The sequence below is a fragment of the Pagrus pagrus genome (genome assembly GCF_965226575.1).
Source record: "Pagrus pagrus genome assembly, chromosome: 20".
Lineage (NCBI taxonomy): Eukaryota > Metazoa > Chordata > Actinopteri > Spariformes > Sparidae > Pagrus > Pagrus pagrus.
Genome location: NC_140207.1, coordinates 20,801,698 through 20,821,403, shown reverse-complemented (window position 1 = coordinate 20,821,403; position 19,706 = coordinate 20,801,698). Strand labels below are relative to the sequence as shown.

General features: G+C 41.0%; 1 protein-coding gene across 2 annotated transcripts in view; it reads left to right on the top strand.

The window, feature by feature from the left end:
• The window catches only part of mpp7a (MAGUK p55 scaffold protein 7a), a 147,664-nt gene that overhangs the window by 70,335 nt on the left and 57,623 nt on the right, over window positions 1-19,706 (top strand). For both annotated transcript variants that reach the window (XM_084340178.1, XM_084340179.1), the window contains exons 5-6: window positions 4,139-4,219; window positions 12,253-12,384. In XM_084340178.1, the coding sequence (XP_084196304.1) occupies window positions 4,139-4,219; window positions 12,253-12,384 (213 nt within the window). The remainder of the gene's footprint in view (window positions 1-4,138; window positions 4,220-12,252; window positions 12,385-19,706) is intronic.

Here is a 19,706-nt window from a genome sequence, read left to right as displayed (position 1 = left end):
TCTGCCCTGGGCTGCACTGTCTAGCACACACAGCAGGTGACTGCCACTGCTAAAACAAACCAATGCTTGCTGTAACACGATCGATACTGGGCCCAGGGAATAGGTGCTCTATTACATACATATAAAGACATGCTGGTGGGTGACTGCACACACGTTTATTTATGCACACACAGTTTCTCTGCAGCCCTCATTAAGACTGAAATAGAAGCACTCTTGCCTCATTGTGGAATGTGAAATACCACATTACATTAATCAAAAGATACATGAACCAGATCGATGCAAGTTCCAGTCTGTCCATCCAATCAGTCTCTATCTGTCCTGTCGAAATCTGCACACGCCACTTCAACAGTAAGCTGAGTTCCAGTTCCCTGTTCCAGATCAGTGTCTGATTGGCTTGAACTGACACTGTATGTCCTTTTGGTTCACTCATTTCCTTCTCCTCTCAAAGTCTCCTTTTTCTTCTGTGGAACACTGCCCAACATCTTGATACTCACCCACATACATGCTGTTACTTGGGAAGCCCAGTAGGTGCCATCAGGGAGCACTGCTCTGCCGTCCCTACCTAGAACTAGTGATGGGAAAGAGCCAGACGAACAGAGAGCGGAGGGTGGGTGGCTTCATCATGTCATAAGCAAAAGTATGGCTGCAGTATGACTCCAGCCTTTGGTAGGTAACAAAAAATTCAGACCAAAACTTGCCTCTAATATTGATAATGTAAAAAAAATATCATTTTTTAATTTTTTTATTTAATGAGCAGAAAGACTTAAATGTTTAACTTCTGGACAAATAATTAAATAATTTTGTCGTGGCTAACAATCAGGCCCACTGATAGGGGGGACCACCAGGTCAGTTGTCCCTGGCCCTTGGTCATGAGAGGGCCTAAGAGGGTGCAAAAAGTGAACGCCGTAGTTATCATAAGAAAAGGCTCCACATTATTTGATGTAATTATCAGCTAAAACTCTTTCTCAGAGCATTAATAATAAAAAAAGTGGCACATTTTTTGGACGACAGTATATTGGCCACTCATAGGGCTGGGCGATGTGATCTTAAGATAATTATGTGTTGACATTTTTACGCTATATCATGATGCACAATATATTTCTCAATATTTTGAAATCTCCTCTAAAGCACTTCATTAATGCTAGGACTGTGCGAGGTAATCAATTATCACTATATTTCTGACCAAATACCTTGATATTGTGTCAATATTGTAGGGATGACTATTGGTACTTTCACAACATATTAAAACAATGAGATTTTTGAAAAACTATCATCAGTAATTTGGATATAATGACCAAGTGGGTAAAGGCAAGAATTGGAACAACAGTCTGGTAAGTTCAGAATTAAAATTACATCACTTTCACTAAATGAGCCTTTAAAATCAGGAAAAGACAACACTTATGCCATATCACAGTATAAAAAGAATCCCTGATCCCGAACCCTAACCCTAACTCTCCAGTATTGCAGACAATATATACAGTGCCTATAAAAAGTATTCACCCTTTTAAATGTTTCCCATTTTATTGCTTTTATAAATGGAATCATGGTCAACTTACAGGAATTATGCAAAACAATTTTTTTTAAAAGATTTCTACAAAGTTATGTGAATTTATTAAAAATATATAATGTAAAACAGGTGATTGCATAAGTATTCACCTTAAATTAACTTACCTAATTCAGATTTTTTTTAATAAAAAGTTTTTAATATGTATAATGAAAAACAAAATGTATAAAATAAGCTCAGTTGATATATTGGCAGCTATCTATCAAAGCAATGAGCCCTTACCATTTAGGGTCAGGGGAAAGCTATGAACTGACATGCTGGGATCAAACTTATCTAAACACTGCAGTGCATGCCATGACATTTAACAAATGAAATGAACATAAAAGGAGACCAGCATCATTTTTTTGCCCCCTCCCTCACACTCTATGAAGGTCTGAGGATGGAAAATGTGACTCCAACATGAAGGTAGAGAGCAGAGCATATTGTCAAACATGTCCCATTTGTCCTCCACGCTGAGTTATGGGACAGGGTGCTTTAATAGGACAATATGAGGGACTGGAAATTTACAGTGCTCTGTCTGTCTTTGCTTCCCTCGCTGTAAACAGCCCGGTGATGACATGATGGATGTTGGTGTTTCAGAGCAAGAGATTTCCCCTCGCTAAAGACCCTGACCCTGACTCCCCTCTTCCCCTACCTTTCTTTCTTCCTCCTCTCTTCTCCCAGTCCCTTGTTTTTCTCCTTTCTTCTCTCATTTGATCATGTGAGCTAACTTCTTCTGCTTCTCCCTCTCCACATCCTCTGCCTCCCTCTGACCTTACTCTTTCAGCATCCATTGTTTTTGTATATTTGATTAAGTGAAGTAATTCAGGGTTGACTGAGGCTCAGCAAGAGTAACCTTGACCACTACAACTATTCATAAGCATGGTCTCTCTCCCATGGGGGGTCAAAGCAAATGGAAACACACGCACACACACACACACACACACACACACACACACACACACACGCTCCTGTCTTCAGGTAAAGTGACATAGAGCCCTCCCTAACCCCAGTCTAACCCTCGGCCTCCTGCCTTTACCTCTGCATCACCTCGCCTTATTCCTGCACCACAGGGGTCGTTAGTCAAACAAACTGTAGATTTTCCCAATGGCTGTCATCATCTGCCTTAAAGGAGTACGCCGCACACAAATGCAGAATTTTTTATCTGTGTTTCCCAAAGCTCCAGAACCTTCAGGACAAGCAGTTCTTAGTGTGCGACCACTCGCCTCTCGTCTTCTTTCCACATTCACACCATGTTCTGGAGGATCACCCGAAAATTAGAGCACAAAGGGGAAGAGAGTGTCTTGGGTTTTACAAGCTGAGTGACTCTTCTCAGAGCTACCAGACATTCATCATGAATGTACTCCAGCTCAGTCCCATTGCTTTGAGATGCTCTCACTGCCCTCACTGTTTCCAGCAGGGAGGAACTGTTTTCTTTTGTCCCTGGGATTTTCATTGAAAAATGATCTTGCTGAAGAGTAAATTCAATCAAGAGAAAGGCGGCAACAAAGTGCGAATTCTAGGCCCCACAAAGAGGTGTGACCTCGCCTCCCGTTGAGATGCACCTAATTTAGCACGCACGATATCACCTTTCCTGTCCGATGGGCCCCTTCTGATTGGGGCTTGAACGTACCCTTGAGTATACAAGTGTACTTTTACATATGCTTTCGAGGGGTTACTTTATAGTTATACACTCCCTTACTGGGTATAGTAATAGTAATTTCTATTAGATAGCTGTAGATCTTCCAGTAATAGAATATTTTTTTAAACTGAAGTCAGTAGTTAAAAAAGTGGAAAAATTGTTGGAAAAACAATTAGCACACAAACAAATGAAATAATTTAAATTTACTGGCAGATTCCACTTGTTTCAACAGCACCAGATATATGATCAAAGATTTTTCGTGGTATAGGTATAGATTGAACGCAGAGTCACATTGGATGAGTGTTGAAAAGAAATATGAATTTAACTTTTTGATAACCTTTAGGCAGTCTTGTCAGTTGGATCCCTGGACCTGCAGGATTGATCTTGGTGCGGAAAGGCCCTGAACCCCCATCTGTTATAATTATACTGTCCTGGTTGGACTGAGTTTTCTTCTTCTTTTCAGTACCTCACATCTCGGAAAACAACATTCCTGAAAACATTCTGCTCAGTGCGATCATTGCTCTCCATCCCAGTGAATGAAATCCCTTCAAAACTGTGTTTGCATAGCAGTAGTCAAGACAAGTCGAACCTTTCCACCGCTGCTCATATCCCAAAATAAATGTGAAAATGTAAACATAAATAAACCATGGTATTGCCTGATCATGTACGCTATATCTGTGTAATATTGTGGAGGTGCCATCAATGGCAAAAATCCATTGCTCAAACCCTATTCTCTTGGTATTTACAGCAAGTAAAGATAAAGTAAAATGCAGCGTAACTGAGTAAAAAGGGAAACTTCCCTCAATTAATAATCAGCAAATCTAATAAAGTTTATGAGAATCATTACAAAAGACTGTCAAATTTAAAATGTCCTCTTGGTATGTTGAATAGCCTTTCCTGATGTATCATATTGTATAGGCATTTTTGTGAAGTCTGTGTCTTCTTCTTTTTAGATGTCTGAGGAGCTTGAAGGGAAATCTGCCAATGGGGAAATCAAAGAGCTTCTACAAATACTGGCCAAACCCCACGTGAAGGTGAGTTTGGCTCTTGTTCTGTATTTCAGAATTTATTCATCTTATATTCAGCAAACATTAAGGAACTACAAAGTCATATCCTCTTTTTGGAGGAACACTGTATCATCTTAAAAAAACATCAAAATATCAGGAGGTTCTGCCTCTGTGTGTGTGTATTCTTACTGATTACATCACACAAACAGCACTGGCAGTATAGTAATCATTGTGTAGACAAAATAATGTGGCAGTAAGATCCAGGCCGTGCTCCCTCTTGTCTTCTTGGCTGCAGTCGCTGGCCTTGTTATCCAGACGCAGACAGCTACAAAGTGAATTTACACATTTTTATTTTTAAATGCATAACCCTGGCCATCCATCAGGCCCCGCAGGTGTCTCAGACAGACAGAGCTGTCTTCACGATGGCGGGATGGAAGAAGAGCTGGACGAGTTCCTTTTTTTAAAGCACTGTCGTCAAGCTTATCTGGCCTCTGCCAGAAACAACAGCTCAGTATGAAGTCCTCCCCCACGACAATACACAACACACACACACACACACACACACACACACACACACACACACACACACACACTATGCATCAATAAATTCAACATCGCTTGGTGTCAAGGGTTGTGAAAAGGCAGCAGGCTTCCCAAAAGGATCAGGCTTACCAAGTCAGATCAGCGTGTCTATGCTGGCGATGTAATGATTGATGTCTTTAAAAAAATGCAGTTATATACATAGAGAAACAAATAAAGTAGATGTACAGCTTTGAGAAAATTAGGTCACATATTCATTTTATCACACTTAACAAGCAGTCACCAACCACAGACATGTGATGATGGATACACACTCACACAACCACTATCCTAAAGAGAAATGGCCGCAATCTATCACAGCTTTGCTCTCCTGCTTTGCTTTGTGATGACGCTGTGATCTACTTTGTCTCCGTCAAGTGAAATGTGCTGGGAAATGATCACTGCGCCCGCCATGAAGCGTGTCTGTGTCAGTAATCTTGCGTTTATTATTTTGATTATGCTCACAGCAGAGGTTTTTGCCGTGGCAAAGGTCAATCAATCAAAACGCAGCGCTCGTAAAAGTCATCGATCAGGAAGCTCAGCAACTTCAACTGATGAGGTGAGGAGAGGTGATGCAGGAGACAGGACTGAGGACCAGGCGGCACTTCACTAGACAGTTGTGTCCCATCCTCTCTGAATTTGTGTGATTCATGGACTTTTTTTAGTTAGGGGTCACATTCACATGTGGGAATCAATCAAATAAAAATCAAGTATTGCCAGTTGGCTTTGATCTAAACAGGCAAATAGGGAATTTGTCCCTGCATCTTCTCTCATCTCACTTAAAATCTATACCATGGTCGATTTCAGCCCCAGAGTCAGTCTCAAAGCCTTTACCCTGAACCTAAGCTGACCTTTCAGCTTAAATTAGTGTGTCTGTCTTGTTTGTGTTCTTTGCAGATTGAAGTTCGGCAACACTCATGATTTGAGTGTTTGAGGCATGGAATATAGCCTTATTTAGATTAAAAGGGCAACTTAAAACCTCCTGAAAATCTTGTTGTGCTGACCGTTAGTGGTTCAATTTCTTACATTTGCTGAAGTGTAGTGGAGAAGTGCACACCAGTATATGTCAACAGACTTTTAACTTTCAAACGAAGGGGGCAACTTTTACAAGTTCAATTATGGCCAAATTTCGAGAAAATAGTCTAAAAAAAAAAGCAAATGAATACTTGTTCTCATCCACTGTGATTACTAGGATTTGGTTTATCGAGATAAGCAGTAGGTGGCACCAATTTTCAATTTTCCAAGTTGAGTGTGATTATACCATTCAAGAAAAGGGCGCACATGATGATAGGGTTTGGGACACGTCTCTCTTGGATGTTGGTCTGAGTAGTACGAAGGAGACATGGGCAAAACCAACAAAATCATTGAGTTTCTCGTGGCACAAGAAAGTATCTCATCCTTTAATCCTGTGTTTTGCTCAAATGTAGGGGGAAAAATGGAATAAGGACACGAGATGCGTTTTTTTGTGCTCTTGTGATATTAGCTTGTGCTCAACAGAAACGATTGATTCTGACTCTTGAAGAATGATTTTTTGGTTTTCTCTCATGTCCCCTTAGTGGCTCCATAGAGTAGTAGAGTGGCATTGTGTGCACCACTGTCAACTCTAGGAAAACATAACAAGACATAAGCACTACACCACCAATGCAGCTGAGCTAATCGGCTATCCCAGGGCTTCTGCCAGCTAGCCACATGCTGCTAGTTCTCTCTACCTGATGTTCACCTGACAAATGCTGGATCAGTCAGGTGGCACAAAGTCAAACTGGCTGAAGCTCGTAGACCGGACCGGACATGCAAAAATGGAAACCTACCCAGCCTTACAAGATGACGTCATTAAATGAGCACGAGTCAAATTTCTATGGCGTTGGAGATATGGCATTCCTGTCTGTGTCATCGATTAATTTGAGGATTGTTATGGTCTTATTTCTTCACACAGCTCTGATGTTTTAGTCTGCCACTATTTTTCGTCTCTTTGATGCAGTTGGAGCTTCAGTGGCTGTTTAAGTCACATGCTTCATATTTGTCATGTATGTGTTAAGTTATGTATTTGTTAAGTTGTTTCCTGAGCAGTTTTTCACCTGAACCTTTTGACAGTATTTTAAGATTCTTTTTAAAAAAATTAAATTTCTACCAGTATGACCATCTTCTGCTTTGTCTACTCAGGAATAGCCTCACCAATATTAAGTTGTTGTCATTCAGCCGACCACCACTCCAGTGCAGAATGAGGTCAGCCAGACAATTCCACACCAAACAATGGAAAATATTCAGCTACTGTTTCCCTTACTGCCGGCCAACAGCAGAAGCACAAAAGCAAATGAGGCCAAGGAAGGCGACCTACAGTTAGCATTGGTATTTTAACAATGAACTCGGATATGATACAACTTTTTTTCAAACACTTGATGGCTTTGAGATGCCACAACAACCACAACCTTATAGAACACAACCGAACAGTTTGAGAATCCGTTCATCGAAACATACTGACTATTTTAATTCACAATTCTTGGATCTTCTGCTGTGTTTGTCTTTTTGATTATAAAATAGCATTGTTACCCTCTTCATCTGTTATGAGGTCATTCAAGTACTGCAGTATGTCCTTTTATGGAAGAAAGCATCTAGGTCTTGTCAAAGTGAGTGATTGATGTGTTCACACACTTGCACAAGGTTTCTTCACCCACTTCATGGCCTTTACTCTACTCTCTACTGTGTTGGTTCGAATCCATCACCAGCCTCTGAGTGTCTGGGCCTTAAACAGCTGGCCTTAATGCTCCAACTGTCTTCAGAGGGGACATTGGGTCAGCGATAGATTAGTTCCAGCATCTTGGTTTGGAGGGAGGGCTTGGGCTGTAACATACTGAAGTATTGGAGGCTCTTTGCATATTCCAGTCATTGTGTCTCAAACCGTAGGCAGCATGTGGGCTTCAAGAATAAAATATTGAACTTTGCTCTCTTTCTGTCTCCATTTGTCCTCCAGGGCACTTGATACCGTACCAGCCAGCCTGAGTGTAAATCACAGGGCCAGGGGTGTAAAACACAAGCAGATGGCTGCTGCCTTTGAATGGCGTCTCTGTACGATAGTAACTGTATCACTCTTAATTATGGCTGAAATGATCCATTCCTCGGGTGGGGATATAAATCAGGCTCTTTAAAACTCCCCTCTCCTTCGCTTCCTTTCTCTCTCTTGCCTTCCCTCTCTGCCTCAGACTTTCTCTTTTTTATGATTCACACAAAAACTACTTTCACCGATATTAGCCCCCCTCAGCAAGACTAATACTGACAGTGATGAAAGTGCCAATTATGATGGCTGGCTGTTACCACCGGCATGTATGGAGGTAGGTGTGTAAACACACTTGCAGAATGTGTTTGACTCGGGGTGGTGCCCGCTGAAGTTCAAGGCTTACAGAGGGTGGGCGAGAGTGTCAAATCCCAGCTGGCCTTCAGCAGTGTCTCCAAGGCTGAACACTCACAGCAGGGTCCTTCCCACCTGTGGAGAGCAGTTACCCTACATCAAGCCAGCACCGCCGGCTGAAAAACGAGAGGGCTGGTGACAGGGCCGATGGGGCTGTAATGAGAGGCCAATGCCAGGAATGTACAAGCTGGTTTATTTAGTCAAGCTCAGTGATCTGTTTTTTTAGGATCCCTATTATGCCTAATGAACACAAACACACGAACCAAGAAAGAACGACGGAATGCCTGGAAAACAAGGGTGGTTTCGCTTCCCTTCATTTTTCTTTCTGTCTCTCACTCTCTCCTCTCCTCCTCAGGCCTTTTCCGCAAGGCCTATACAAGGATATAACTCTATATTTGATTAGGTGGCTAATTCACAGACACTGAGGCATAACAAGACCCACTGACTCATATCAGCCCAGGAAGAAAGCCTCCATACAGAGACCTCAGTGTCTGTGTGTAAAACATTTGTACCTGTGTAGTTGTGCTCACATGTCAATGGTCACCAGCCAGGGCATGTACCATGTGCTATCTATTAACATACAGCTGTTATTGCTACTTCCTTGAAAGTTTTTACAAGGAATTAGCTGTGGCTCTGTTACGGGTTGTTAGGCATGGCCATGGGGCAAATGTGGCGGTGGGGAGCCATGCCAGATTTAAGGAAGTGCCATAGGTGAGAGGACACGCACAGGTCATGATATTAGGCTTTATGGATTGAGTTCAGAGGAAACCACAACTGGCAGCTTGGATGGAGGATGGATCAGAATAGACCAAATCTTTAATATTGCGGCATACGGTGTTTTTTTGACATTTACATTAATTTCTCAGGAAATAATGCATAGATTTGATGATTTGCATATTTAGGTAGCTGGTGCAATTTGATGCAGATGCTAGATCTGGTAAATGGTTTCATTTAGAGTGATATTGGATGAAACTTGATTGAATTAAAGTGGACTGTTGGGCCTTGGCGGAGGTATGCGCACTACTGAGCGCCATTCTAGTTGTTGGTGTGTTCATGGATCAAACACTGAGCCTACATGATGTCTAAAAAATGCAGTGTTTTTCAGTTTACTGTAATATGAAACAGAGAAACTCTGCAAATCCTCACATTTGACAAACTGGATCTGGCAAATGCTTGACATTTTAATGACAGGTGTGCTTGATTCATGACTTGAACAGTTGAGTTAAAGTTGAGTTTCAGTTTTCAGGTTAAAATCAGACAAATGACTAACAAATAGCAATGGGAAAGAATGTGGAGGTAAAGAAAAAAAATCAAAAGGGCTTCATCAATTAGCAAATCACTGTGTCAGGTCACTATTACCTTGACTGACAAATTGTTTCAGCACTACTGCGATCTCTTTCTATCGAAACTACTGCTGCAGAACGCCTACAAACATTGTAGTCCTGCTTTCTCTAGTATGAGGTGTCCCACCCAGCTGAGAGGCTGATGAGTGCCTGGCTGTCCCACATTTGGTAGTGACCAAGATCAGGTGGTGTGACTTCAAGTCAGACACCATAAAGAGAACCACAGCACCACAAAAAGTCCTGACTTTTCTCCAGGTTTGCTGTCACGGCATGGGCCAGCTTCCACCAAAGGATGTTTTCAGAAAACTCTGAACTTTGATTTGATATAATGCTAATTTACCAACCTAATTTTACACTCCCTATGTGAGAAAAAAGGTTTAGGAAAAAAAAGTGGTGGCCACAAAGGGGTAAACATTCTTCTGTAGATATTTGGCCTGTGGTATTTTATCAGTCTGTGAATAGAATGATACTTCCTTTCACTTACAATAGCTGCTTGAAAGTCATATATGTTCACATGTGGTTGTCAGAGTCTCAGAATGCAACATCACGAACTTCATCACAACAATGTGGAAACTGCAACTGCAAACTGTCTGTCCATGACTTCACATGGTGCTATCAACACAAAATACTGTCTGTATTGAACACAGGTTTGGGATCACTTTCCCATTCAGTTTACTTTTATTGTCCTCATCTGCAAACAATTTTTCTTTCCAGTGTTCCAAAAGAATATTTCAATACCTTAATGACAGCATAACCAGACATATAATACATAACAAAGTGTGTGTTTATGTACGGTGCAGATGAAAGCCAGGAACACAATGTTAGGCTTTTCTGAGAAATGAACAAATTTTAGGACAAATACATAAAAGACTAAACTGAAGAAGAACAAACAACAAGATGAGAGGAGAAGATCTGGAAACAAATGAGAGACTAAAATAGTCAGATCATCATACTGAATACCGTCATTAACAAGACGGTATTATTTTAAACCACTTGATTGAAAGGTGGAACTGAAAATGCTCAGGAAAATTATGCACAATAACTGTAAGAATGATAGGTCAAAGTTGAATGTAGGCAAGGAGTTTTCAAATAGTCAATGTAATAATTTTAGCGTTTCCCTTTGTTTTCCTTTATAAGTGACTTTGACTTACCTGGGGCTTTGTTTAAAAACAGTATGGTTTCCTGACCACTTAGGGATACATGATTACAACCGAACAATAAAGGCTTTAAAATGAAATATCGGCACTGACTAGGAAGGAACATTTCTGCTAATATGACAGGCCGATAAGATGATTATTATTTTTTTTATTTTTTTTTTATTGCACCCACCGACGGGAACCGCTGTCTTATTTTGCCCATTGAATATACATTTTGGAAAGCATAGTATGTCTGCGTCTGCCAGTGTGCAGTCTCAATAAGACTATGCAGATGATCAATATCGATATTGACAATTGGACAAAATCAGTTGGAAAATTTCTGATATCAGCTTAATTACAGTATTGTGTATCCCTAAGGACCGGTCATGTTTCTTGTCACAATAGACTTTTTTTAAGTGATGTTGCCACAATCTCGACAATTAACTTAATAGAATGTCATTTATCAATTTTTGCGGGAAGGAACTTATGCCTTTCTGAGCAGTGAACAGATGACAGGAAAGTTGAGGAAAAACAGTCTGGAAATGACGCAAGATCCACACTTTGTGATTTATGGTTGGTACCCTTAACTCCTAGGCCACAAGGTTGCTCCACAATTAGAATAGTTAGTAAGCCAGATAGGAAATGATGACTAAAACTACAAAATAAGACCCAAGTTGGAATAAACCAGAATCATCCTTTAAGGTGTTAGGCTACAACTAAGGGAATAAATAGAACCAAGTCCTCATAAGTATACAACATAAACTGTGTGTGTGCATTTGTATGTGTGTTGGTCAGCTTGTCTCTCAGTGGCTCCGGGCCACAGCTCCAGTTGTGTCTCCTCCTCTCATCTGCTCCCAGTTAGCAACATCTTGAACGCTGTACTGCAGCATGCTCCCATGTCATAAAACACACTGCTCCTCTTCTCACCATATCCTTCTCTCTGCCTCTCTCTTTCTCTCCCTCTTTCTCCCTACTTTTGTCTGGCACATGGGGTGGAAGATGTTTTTCTCACTTCTCTCTCCCCTCCTCAACTACGGAAAAAGCAGCACGCGTCCAGCTGCATCTTGGTCCGGACATGGAGTCGTTAAATAGTTTGAAAAATGAATGTCTCAATGGCATCATTCTTGTCTGCGTCCCGTCTCTTTTTTGTGTCTGCTCATGAACGTGTGAAATATCTGAGGCGACTGAGAACTTCATTACTTTGAGCCTGCTGCCAAACAGTGCAGAGCATCGCTTCTCGGAGTGTTCGCCACCTTGCCCTGGAAAGCTTAAACGGTGGCCAAGGTTGCCACAACACCCCGCCGCCCCCCCATCCCTGAAGCATGTAGCTTCAAGTTTTGGCTCTGAAAGCTTTCAAATACATCACCCAGCATTTGAGGGAGACACCCCTATTCATAACCCTTCTCCCTGCAGTCTCTGCCTTTTCTCTGCCATGCTCAGAGAAAGAAATGATAGATTCAACTCTTAATAGCATGTATAGCTATACTTTATTTTGCTAATTAGATCGAGGTTAAGCTAAGGCCTTCATGGTTTGACTGATAACCCTTTCCTCTTGTTTCTTTCCTCAAATCTATCCCTCTGTGCCTCTCCTTCCTCCAGAGCCTACTGTCGGTCCATGACTCTGTCGCCCAGAAGAGTTACGACCCTGAACTACCTCCACTGCCTGAAGACATTGACGACGATGAGGATTCGGTGAAAATCATAAGACTCGTCAAAAACAAGGAACCTCTCGTAAGTAACTTTGCCCGACATCTTGAGAGGTTGTTTATTTGATTTGCACAAAGTGGTTTTCAGCAGCTCCTAGAAGTTTGAAAGATGATGGTTTTGGGAAGTTAAGTTTGTTTAAAAGGATGTAGGTGTAAAGGCCACAAAATCCCTGGATTGAGTTGTATTCTCTCCTCTACTGTTGGCTTTCATTGAAGGTATAAAAATACCTGAACCACATTATGTCTCCAACATAAATTTATCATCAGGTTAACATCCTAATTCCAAAAAAATGCCTGCTATCTAGGCTTTGTTCACTAATCCCTGAATTTCTGAATACCTCCTGTATCAAAGCTGTATCCACACTAGAGGTCAAGCCAATACCATACATGTTTTTGAAGTACTTGCCTGTGGAAATCCAACCCACAACCTTGAAGTTGTAAGCACACCAAAACTAACCACAATTACCCTGCTCTTGGCTGAGAGTATTTTCAGCCAGTCAAGGCTCAGTGTCTGCGAATGGCTCTATCATGGTCAGTGTTGTTCCCTCACTGTAACATGCTTCTCACGTCCACACTCTTCAAACATCGTCCCAGACGGCAACAACCACCCATATGTCTGGGTCACGAGCTCCAAACTATGTGGAAGCAACATCTTCGCTGGCATTCTCATTTTCCCTCCACCCCTCAGCACCCTGGGTGTTTGTATGCCTTGTCTGATGAATGATGTTCCATGAATTCCCCCGGTCTTGTCAGCTAGTGAGGTGCATTTGGGAATTAACGTCTGTAACCCCACCAAACCTAATTAGTGCTGGTTTGGTTGCACTACATACCTTTATCTTTTCAGCTTTGCTGCATGATTATCATTGTTTTTCCAATGATGTGATTCCTGAATTCTCTTGACTGACCTTGGTTTTCTGCAACACATAAACACTCCACTACTCAAGTCCTCCATGGCTTGTCTAAGACCTCCATCTGTCATCATAGCACTTTGTTGTGTGCTGAGGCCCCGCCCACCTTTGATCTGTGCTGGACGTGTCCTGGCCCTGGCCGCCTCTATTTTCACTTTGTGGTTTTCTCCCTGACCACCATCTTGGCTCCAGGCCGGCGCACTCCTCTCACCACGCCCGGAGGGAAGAAGGAACACACCTAAGCCATTTTTGGGTTCCTGCCTGTTGCATGTTCTGTAGAGCTGCAGGACGTAATAATGTGGCTTGGAGGAATTCTCGTTCCCTCTCTCTGCGCACATTGTCGCGGGCGCTTCCTGCTCCGGCACTCTCCCAAGTCTGATGTTGGATCACATTCCCTGAAACCATGATGTGATTTACACATTTCAGCTTAATCATCTGGCTGGTGTTATTCCATTACACGACTGGATTCTTTTTTTGTCTCAGTGATTTGGCTCCTGAGAACATCTCAAACACACATTTATGATGTGTGATATTGTGTATGATATACAATATTCAAGGTGTTAATTATGTAGAATATATTCTTGTTATGATATAGTGGTTCAATTTAAGTTTAGAGGTTGGGGTGCACATTTTAAAAGAGACTGGATCTAAATAGAGAAGGTGCTGTGCCTCCAGTGGTCTTTTAGGGTTCAATACAAGGTCAGTTTTATAAATACTGCTCCAATTTAAAAGAGGTTTCATTTCATGTGGCTCTTTGAATACAATATATCATCACTATCACCACAATATTCTTGCAATGGCAGCCAAGTTTTCTACCAGTATATTAAATTCTGTTCACTCCCGTCTGGCTTTGATGCATACAGCATTATAAAATTCAAGTCATGATGGTTTCCAACTTGCATTTGACAACACATTTTATTCATAAATGCAATATCAGCAGCTACTAAATTTGTCATTGCATCGTCTTACACAGCAGTGAAAACCATATTAAATTATAAAAGGACATCTTACGCATTTGAGTAATGGGAAGAAAGTTTCAGCCCGTTGTTGTAGAGCAGTTCCTTCCATGTTAGCTGCCCTCTGACCACCCTTAGGACCTACAGGGCACAACTGATGCCCATAATCTCTTACAGCTATAATTTGGGCCTGACTGTGGTGTGGACAACAGTAGGATTTCTAATGCAGGCCATATTTTTCTCTGTGTGTCCATGAAAGACAATAACAAATGCTAAAGTGCAGCTATTGTGGCAGTTAGAAATCTCAAAATTGTCATGTGTGGTGGTCTTATATTTGTACTGTAGACACAAAGAGAAGGTCAACTTGAATCATTTGATACTGGAAAAGCAAAAATAACAGTTCTAATGTGTAACAAACTAAAAGCTGAACTTAAATTGGTCTGCTTGGTGGAAACAAGGCTTATGTTTGCATCTTCCATCATCCTATTTGCATCTGCACATCTTCGGTCAGAACCTATGACTCTTGTCTGTCTTTTGACCACTCAAGAATGAATGTGTCCCCAGAGAGTAAGGCTCCCATTTGTCAAATAGTTCCTGTGGGAATTTAAAACGTGCTGTAGTAAACATGCAACAGGACTTCTACAGTGGCGACGTATTGTGGCTAGGCTAAGAGCCTTTTCAGAGCAAATTTATGTTCTGCAATAATTTTGAAACCCATTAACCTCTCATATTTTGTCAGCTGCAATTTAAAAAAAGAAAAAAAGATTTGCAGTAAAACATGAACATACTTCACCCCACAGCCTTCATGTATCTCTGTTCTTACCATTTAGCATTATGCAGCTCCCTTTTTCCCCTGATGCACCATTTCTTCTCAAACTTTTACTTGCTCCACCACAAAAGAAAAACTAGAGGTTACACAGCATCAACAGCAGTGCACCAGCATCACCATACTTTAGTTTTTTTTAAAATAGTTTTTGTTTTTTGTTTTTCTTCATAAACCTTTTCCCATATTTTCACTTCCGAACTTTTAGACAAAAAAATGTTGTTTGTTTTTGATACATCACACCATTGGCTGCTATGTAAATTAACTCACGTCTTTATTGATCATTATCTTTTTTAACACAAGAGCAACATAAAAATCTAACTGGCTCTGAATAAAATGATCATTTAGTTTTCCAGCAGAACAGCGCCTTACTCTGTAATACCACATGTACATACTACTACAACTGTACTAATTGTGCTGACATGGCACTAACATACTGTACATCAAAATTTTGCACTTGTTGTGAAATGGTCCTATTAGTCATAAATAACTAATGTTACCTTTTCATTTGTGGAGGTGCAGTTTCTCTGAATTTGTGACCCTCTAATTTGAGAGTAAATTTGAAGGTTCTGCTTTTACCTCTGGCCCTTGACAATTGCCATCCTGTACATGCTTGAATGAAAACTGACCCTAATGAAGTTAAATCGTACATTGAGTGAACAGCCTGCGCGTCAGATGCTCATGGTGAAGTCACAGCCGTTCCGCTAACCAGTAAAAAACCCTCTAATTGTGCAATGCTGCAATTGATTTCGGATGTGCCCTTTATTTTGCAATTTCCTATAATCAGCCGGAAAATCTCAAACTTGACATCATTACAATGCGGCTGTACAATATTTGATTTCCTTGTTGGGCTCCCCTTATTTCGCTCTCTTTCATTTTCTCTGTGGTCCTTTGTCTCATTCTGTAGTTCTGGACATTTTGGGGACTGGGCTGTAGTTAGCAAGCAGGCCCTGTTCCTTATGACTCATACGTTTACTTAATTGTCATTAGTTGAGTGGATTGTATTCAGTAGCTGTGATTAATTGCTATCATTTCTCGGAGTGTGACTTCATGCCACATTTCAGTGAAACTGTGAAACCCATCTCCCCCTACGTCTTTGTCTTTTTTCCCCTTGCGCTTTCTGTTGTACTAGCAGGCTAAATCTCCTGCTGCTTTCCCAATCCAACTGATTTATTAGCTCAAGTGTTAGGACAATTAAATAATTGGGTTCCGACTAAACATGTGCATGCAGACAAAAACATCAACCCAGCCTTCTCTTTTTATTGAAAGAACGTGTTATTTTGGATAAGGTGTCAGAACAGTTTTGGTGGGGGTCTAAATTTAAATGTTAAGGGGGTTGCGTCAGTCCCATTGTAGCTGATATACGGGTGAAGTTTCAGCCTCCGGTGATGAAGGGCTTGAGTGCAGACTGACTAATAGGAGAACTGTAGACAAAAATTTGGAGGAAACCAGAATGCTCTGGTGTTACACAACTCATGTCCCCCAGCCAGAAAAAAAGACTTGGAGGAGCAAGAGAGGCCTAAAGCATGAATTACAAGTATGTCCACTTTATAACTTTATGTTATGAAGTGTTACACTTTTTATTTTTGTTAATGAACATTTAATCACCAATTTATTTGTAATTTTCTTAATACTAAGAACTAAAATGATTTATTTGTAATCATCGTTGCATAAATGTTTGGTTAAAGAACATGTTGAGTCAGATTTTGTTGCTGTGAAGAAGCCACAGTGTCATCTCAAAGCATTCTGGAAAATCCAAATCCTCACATACGCAAAATGTGTTAAAAAGCAAAAGATGACTTCCAGTGCCCACAGAAGGGTACACCACAACTGCTCAGGGTGACTGTCACTATGATGTGAGAACATTAGAGGCTGTGGCTTGCACTGTTCCTGTCATTTGGATGTTCTCGAAATCCAGCAACGCAGATGTAAATAGCAGACTCAGGGATGCTGGCCGCGTATGCCCAGCTGTTTTCTCGTTCATTTTCTACATCAGTTGTCGGCTTGCTCGCTGCCACTCTGTTGATGCCGGCTCTCGCAAGTGTGAGAGTGCCGTTCATTCACTTCTCCCACACTTCTCATCTGAGTCGTCCTCCTACTAGCGTGCCATCTTCCTCTTTCTCAGAGTCTCTTTTGCTTCCACTCTCTTTCATCTGGTTTTGCTATCATACCCATTTCCCTGGTCATTCTTGTGTATTATTATTATTTTGGCAACACTCTTATTTGAGGTGATTAAAAGGTATGAAAAGGTGCATTTAAATTATAATGCATTTCATTGCCTTTAAAGTAACGACTCCTCCCTTCTCTGCTGTGTCTATATGGACACCTGTTGTTCAGTATAGCTTTTCCTGCACCTTTTCACATTCCTGTTGTGCATTTGTGCAAATTTCTCTGATGCAAAATTGATGCTCCATCCATCCCTTTCTCCCTCAGTTCTTCCATCACTGCTTGTTAGGCATCATTAGCAGCTATAAAACTCCTGCTGCCAGGAATGTGACAGGATCGGTGTCAGCCTCTATCACTCTCCTGCCTCTCAGTTTTTTTCTCTCGTTTCTGTGTAATTGTTGCACACATAGGATTGGTTTTCCCACTGTGGATGGGTGTCACTGGAGGCAACAAATGGAAACCGTAGACTGCAGCGTTGGTGCCATCCAGTTGTCATTGCCAACCTACACAGCATCCTCCCTGGCACCAGCTATCAATACGGCTGTACAACAACTTGAGCAGGCTACCTAGCAGTCGCAGTCATTGGATACCTGTGGATAGGCTGGACTTCTTATTAAAGACCCACAACTGGAGCGCTATAGCAGTTGCTGCACATACAAAGATAGATGGCATGTCCAACGTTGTTTTTGTAGAAGTTCCAACTTCATGATTGATGTTGGTGGATTTCCTTGACTTAATAAGGGAGTTGATAATTGCGATGAGACAGGAAAGTCTTGTGATCGATTCAGTTTGTGACGACGTTAGTTTTCCATGAATGGCAGTTGCTGGTATGAGCTACTGGCAATCTGACATGCCATGCTTTTCTCATCTGCAGCAGTTGGACCTCCTCCCCTCTTTGACACAAATAGGACGGTCGGATCACGGCTGCTCTGATTCCATTTCTCTGGAAGCTTTCACGAACACATTCATCCAGATAGTTGCAGTCAGTGTCCTTCTCAACTTAGTCTGAATACCTTCACATGATTAAGTATTTAAACTGTTTTGGTGTGAATGTATACAGATGCAAGTATTGCTGAAAAGCTTGGAGAAAAGTTCCTGATTGAGACAATTATCAAAGGAAGAGACTAAATAGATGTATGCGTTTTTAAAGGAGGGACTTTTTATTGTCTGTTTACATCAGAATGAGGAAAGCAAGGGGAAAATAATGACACCGGCCGGGAATTAATGGTGCAGCTAATGAGATTAAGGCAGACAGCACATGTGTTTGTGTTTTAGAGATACACATCTGCTTTAAAAGCAATACATCTTTCACTTGATGGATTAGGCTGCAGTGTCTTGGAAGCGCAGCAATGAAAGATGGAGCATCATGCTCGAAAACATATGGACAAGTGGGAGCACTGCTGGTGTTGATGCACTTCACTGTGTCATGTTGTGTGTGCATAGGGTTGACTGCCTATGGATATAATGTATTTATTTTTTGGTTTTGCATAGCATGATTATAAAAATGTATATCTACCATGAGCTTATGTTTATGTTACGTTTACGATTTTTTTTTTGTGTTTTTGTAATTTAGAGAATACAAATTACATTATATATACAAACTGATGTTATTATAGTTTTGCAATTTAGTAGCCTCAATATGGGTTGGATTTTGTTGGGCCAGTTGCTGAATAGTGACAAACGAAATTAAGTAAGTATTTTGTGTCATTAAGTTTGTCATTCAAGTAACTTGTGCTACTTTTCTATTAGCTCCTACCGTAGCCTACTCTGATTTTGCATCAATGCAGATCAAATCAGTGGTTAAAACTGTTTTCTAATGGAATCATATCTCATATATTGTTAATGATTAAACAATTGGTTGTTAAGGCAGCCACTAAAAAGCTGGTCCCATTTTCAGAATATTTGCAGTATAATATGTTCATCGTTGAATTTTTTTTTTCTGACAAAGAAGTAGTATGTGTTCCACTCATTCCATCACAGAAAAATGAGAGTTGTAGAAATCATTGGAACTCAAGACTTCCATGATATGCATGTTCTTTACATGTGTATGTAAACTTTTGGCCACGACTGTATAGGGGCAGCATTTAACCAGAGTAACTGCTAACTGCTGCTAACTGTATTCTTTTTATACATCCATGACTGAGGCTACTGTTGGCTTGTTAGCTCAGTTAGCCCTGCAGCTAGCTGGACCTGCAGGGGGGCGTTTGTGTTTACACCACTAGCACAGGAGCTTTGGACTGCTGGGAGAAAGAGGTTTTCAGGCCTGGGGCTACCTGGTTTGCCAAAACTGTTATTTCCTCACATTCTGTTGATTATTTTAGTTAATGACTAATAATATTGAATTTTGAATGTTTTTAACTCAAATTCTTACATATGGCACCTTTAAAGATACATGGATAGATTTTTTTGTCTCCAGAGGAGGAATTTGTTACCGCAGAGAGCGTTATGCGTGCCTCTGCAGAATATATAGTGTGTAGTTGTTGTATTTAGTGAG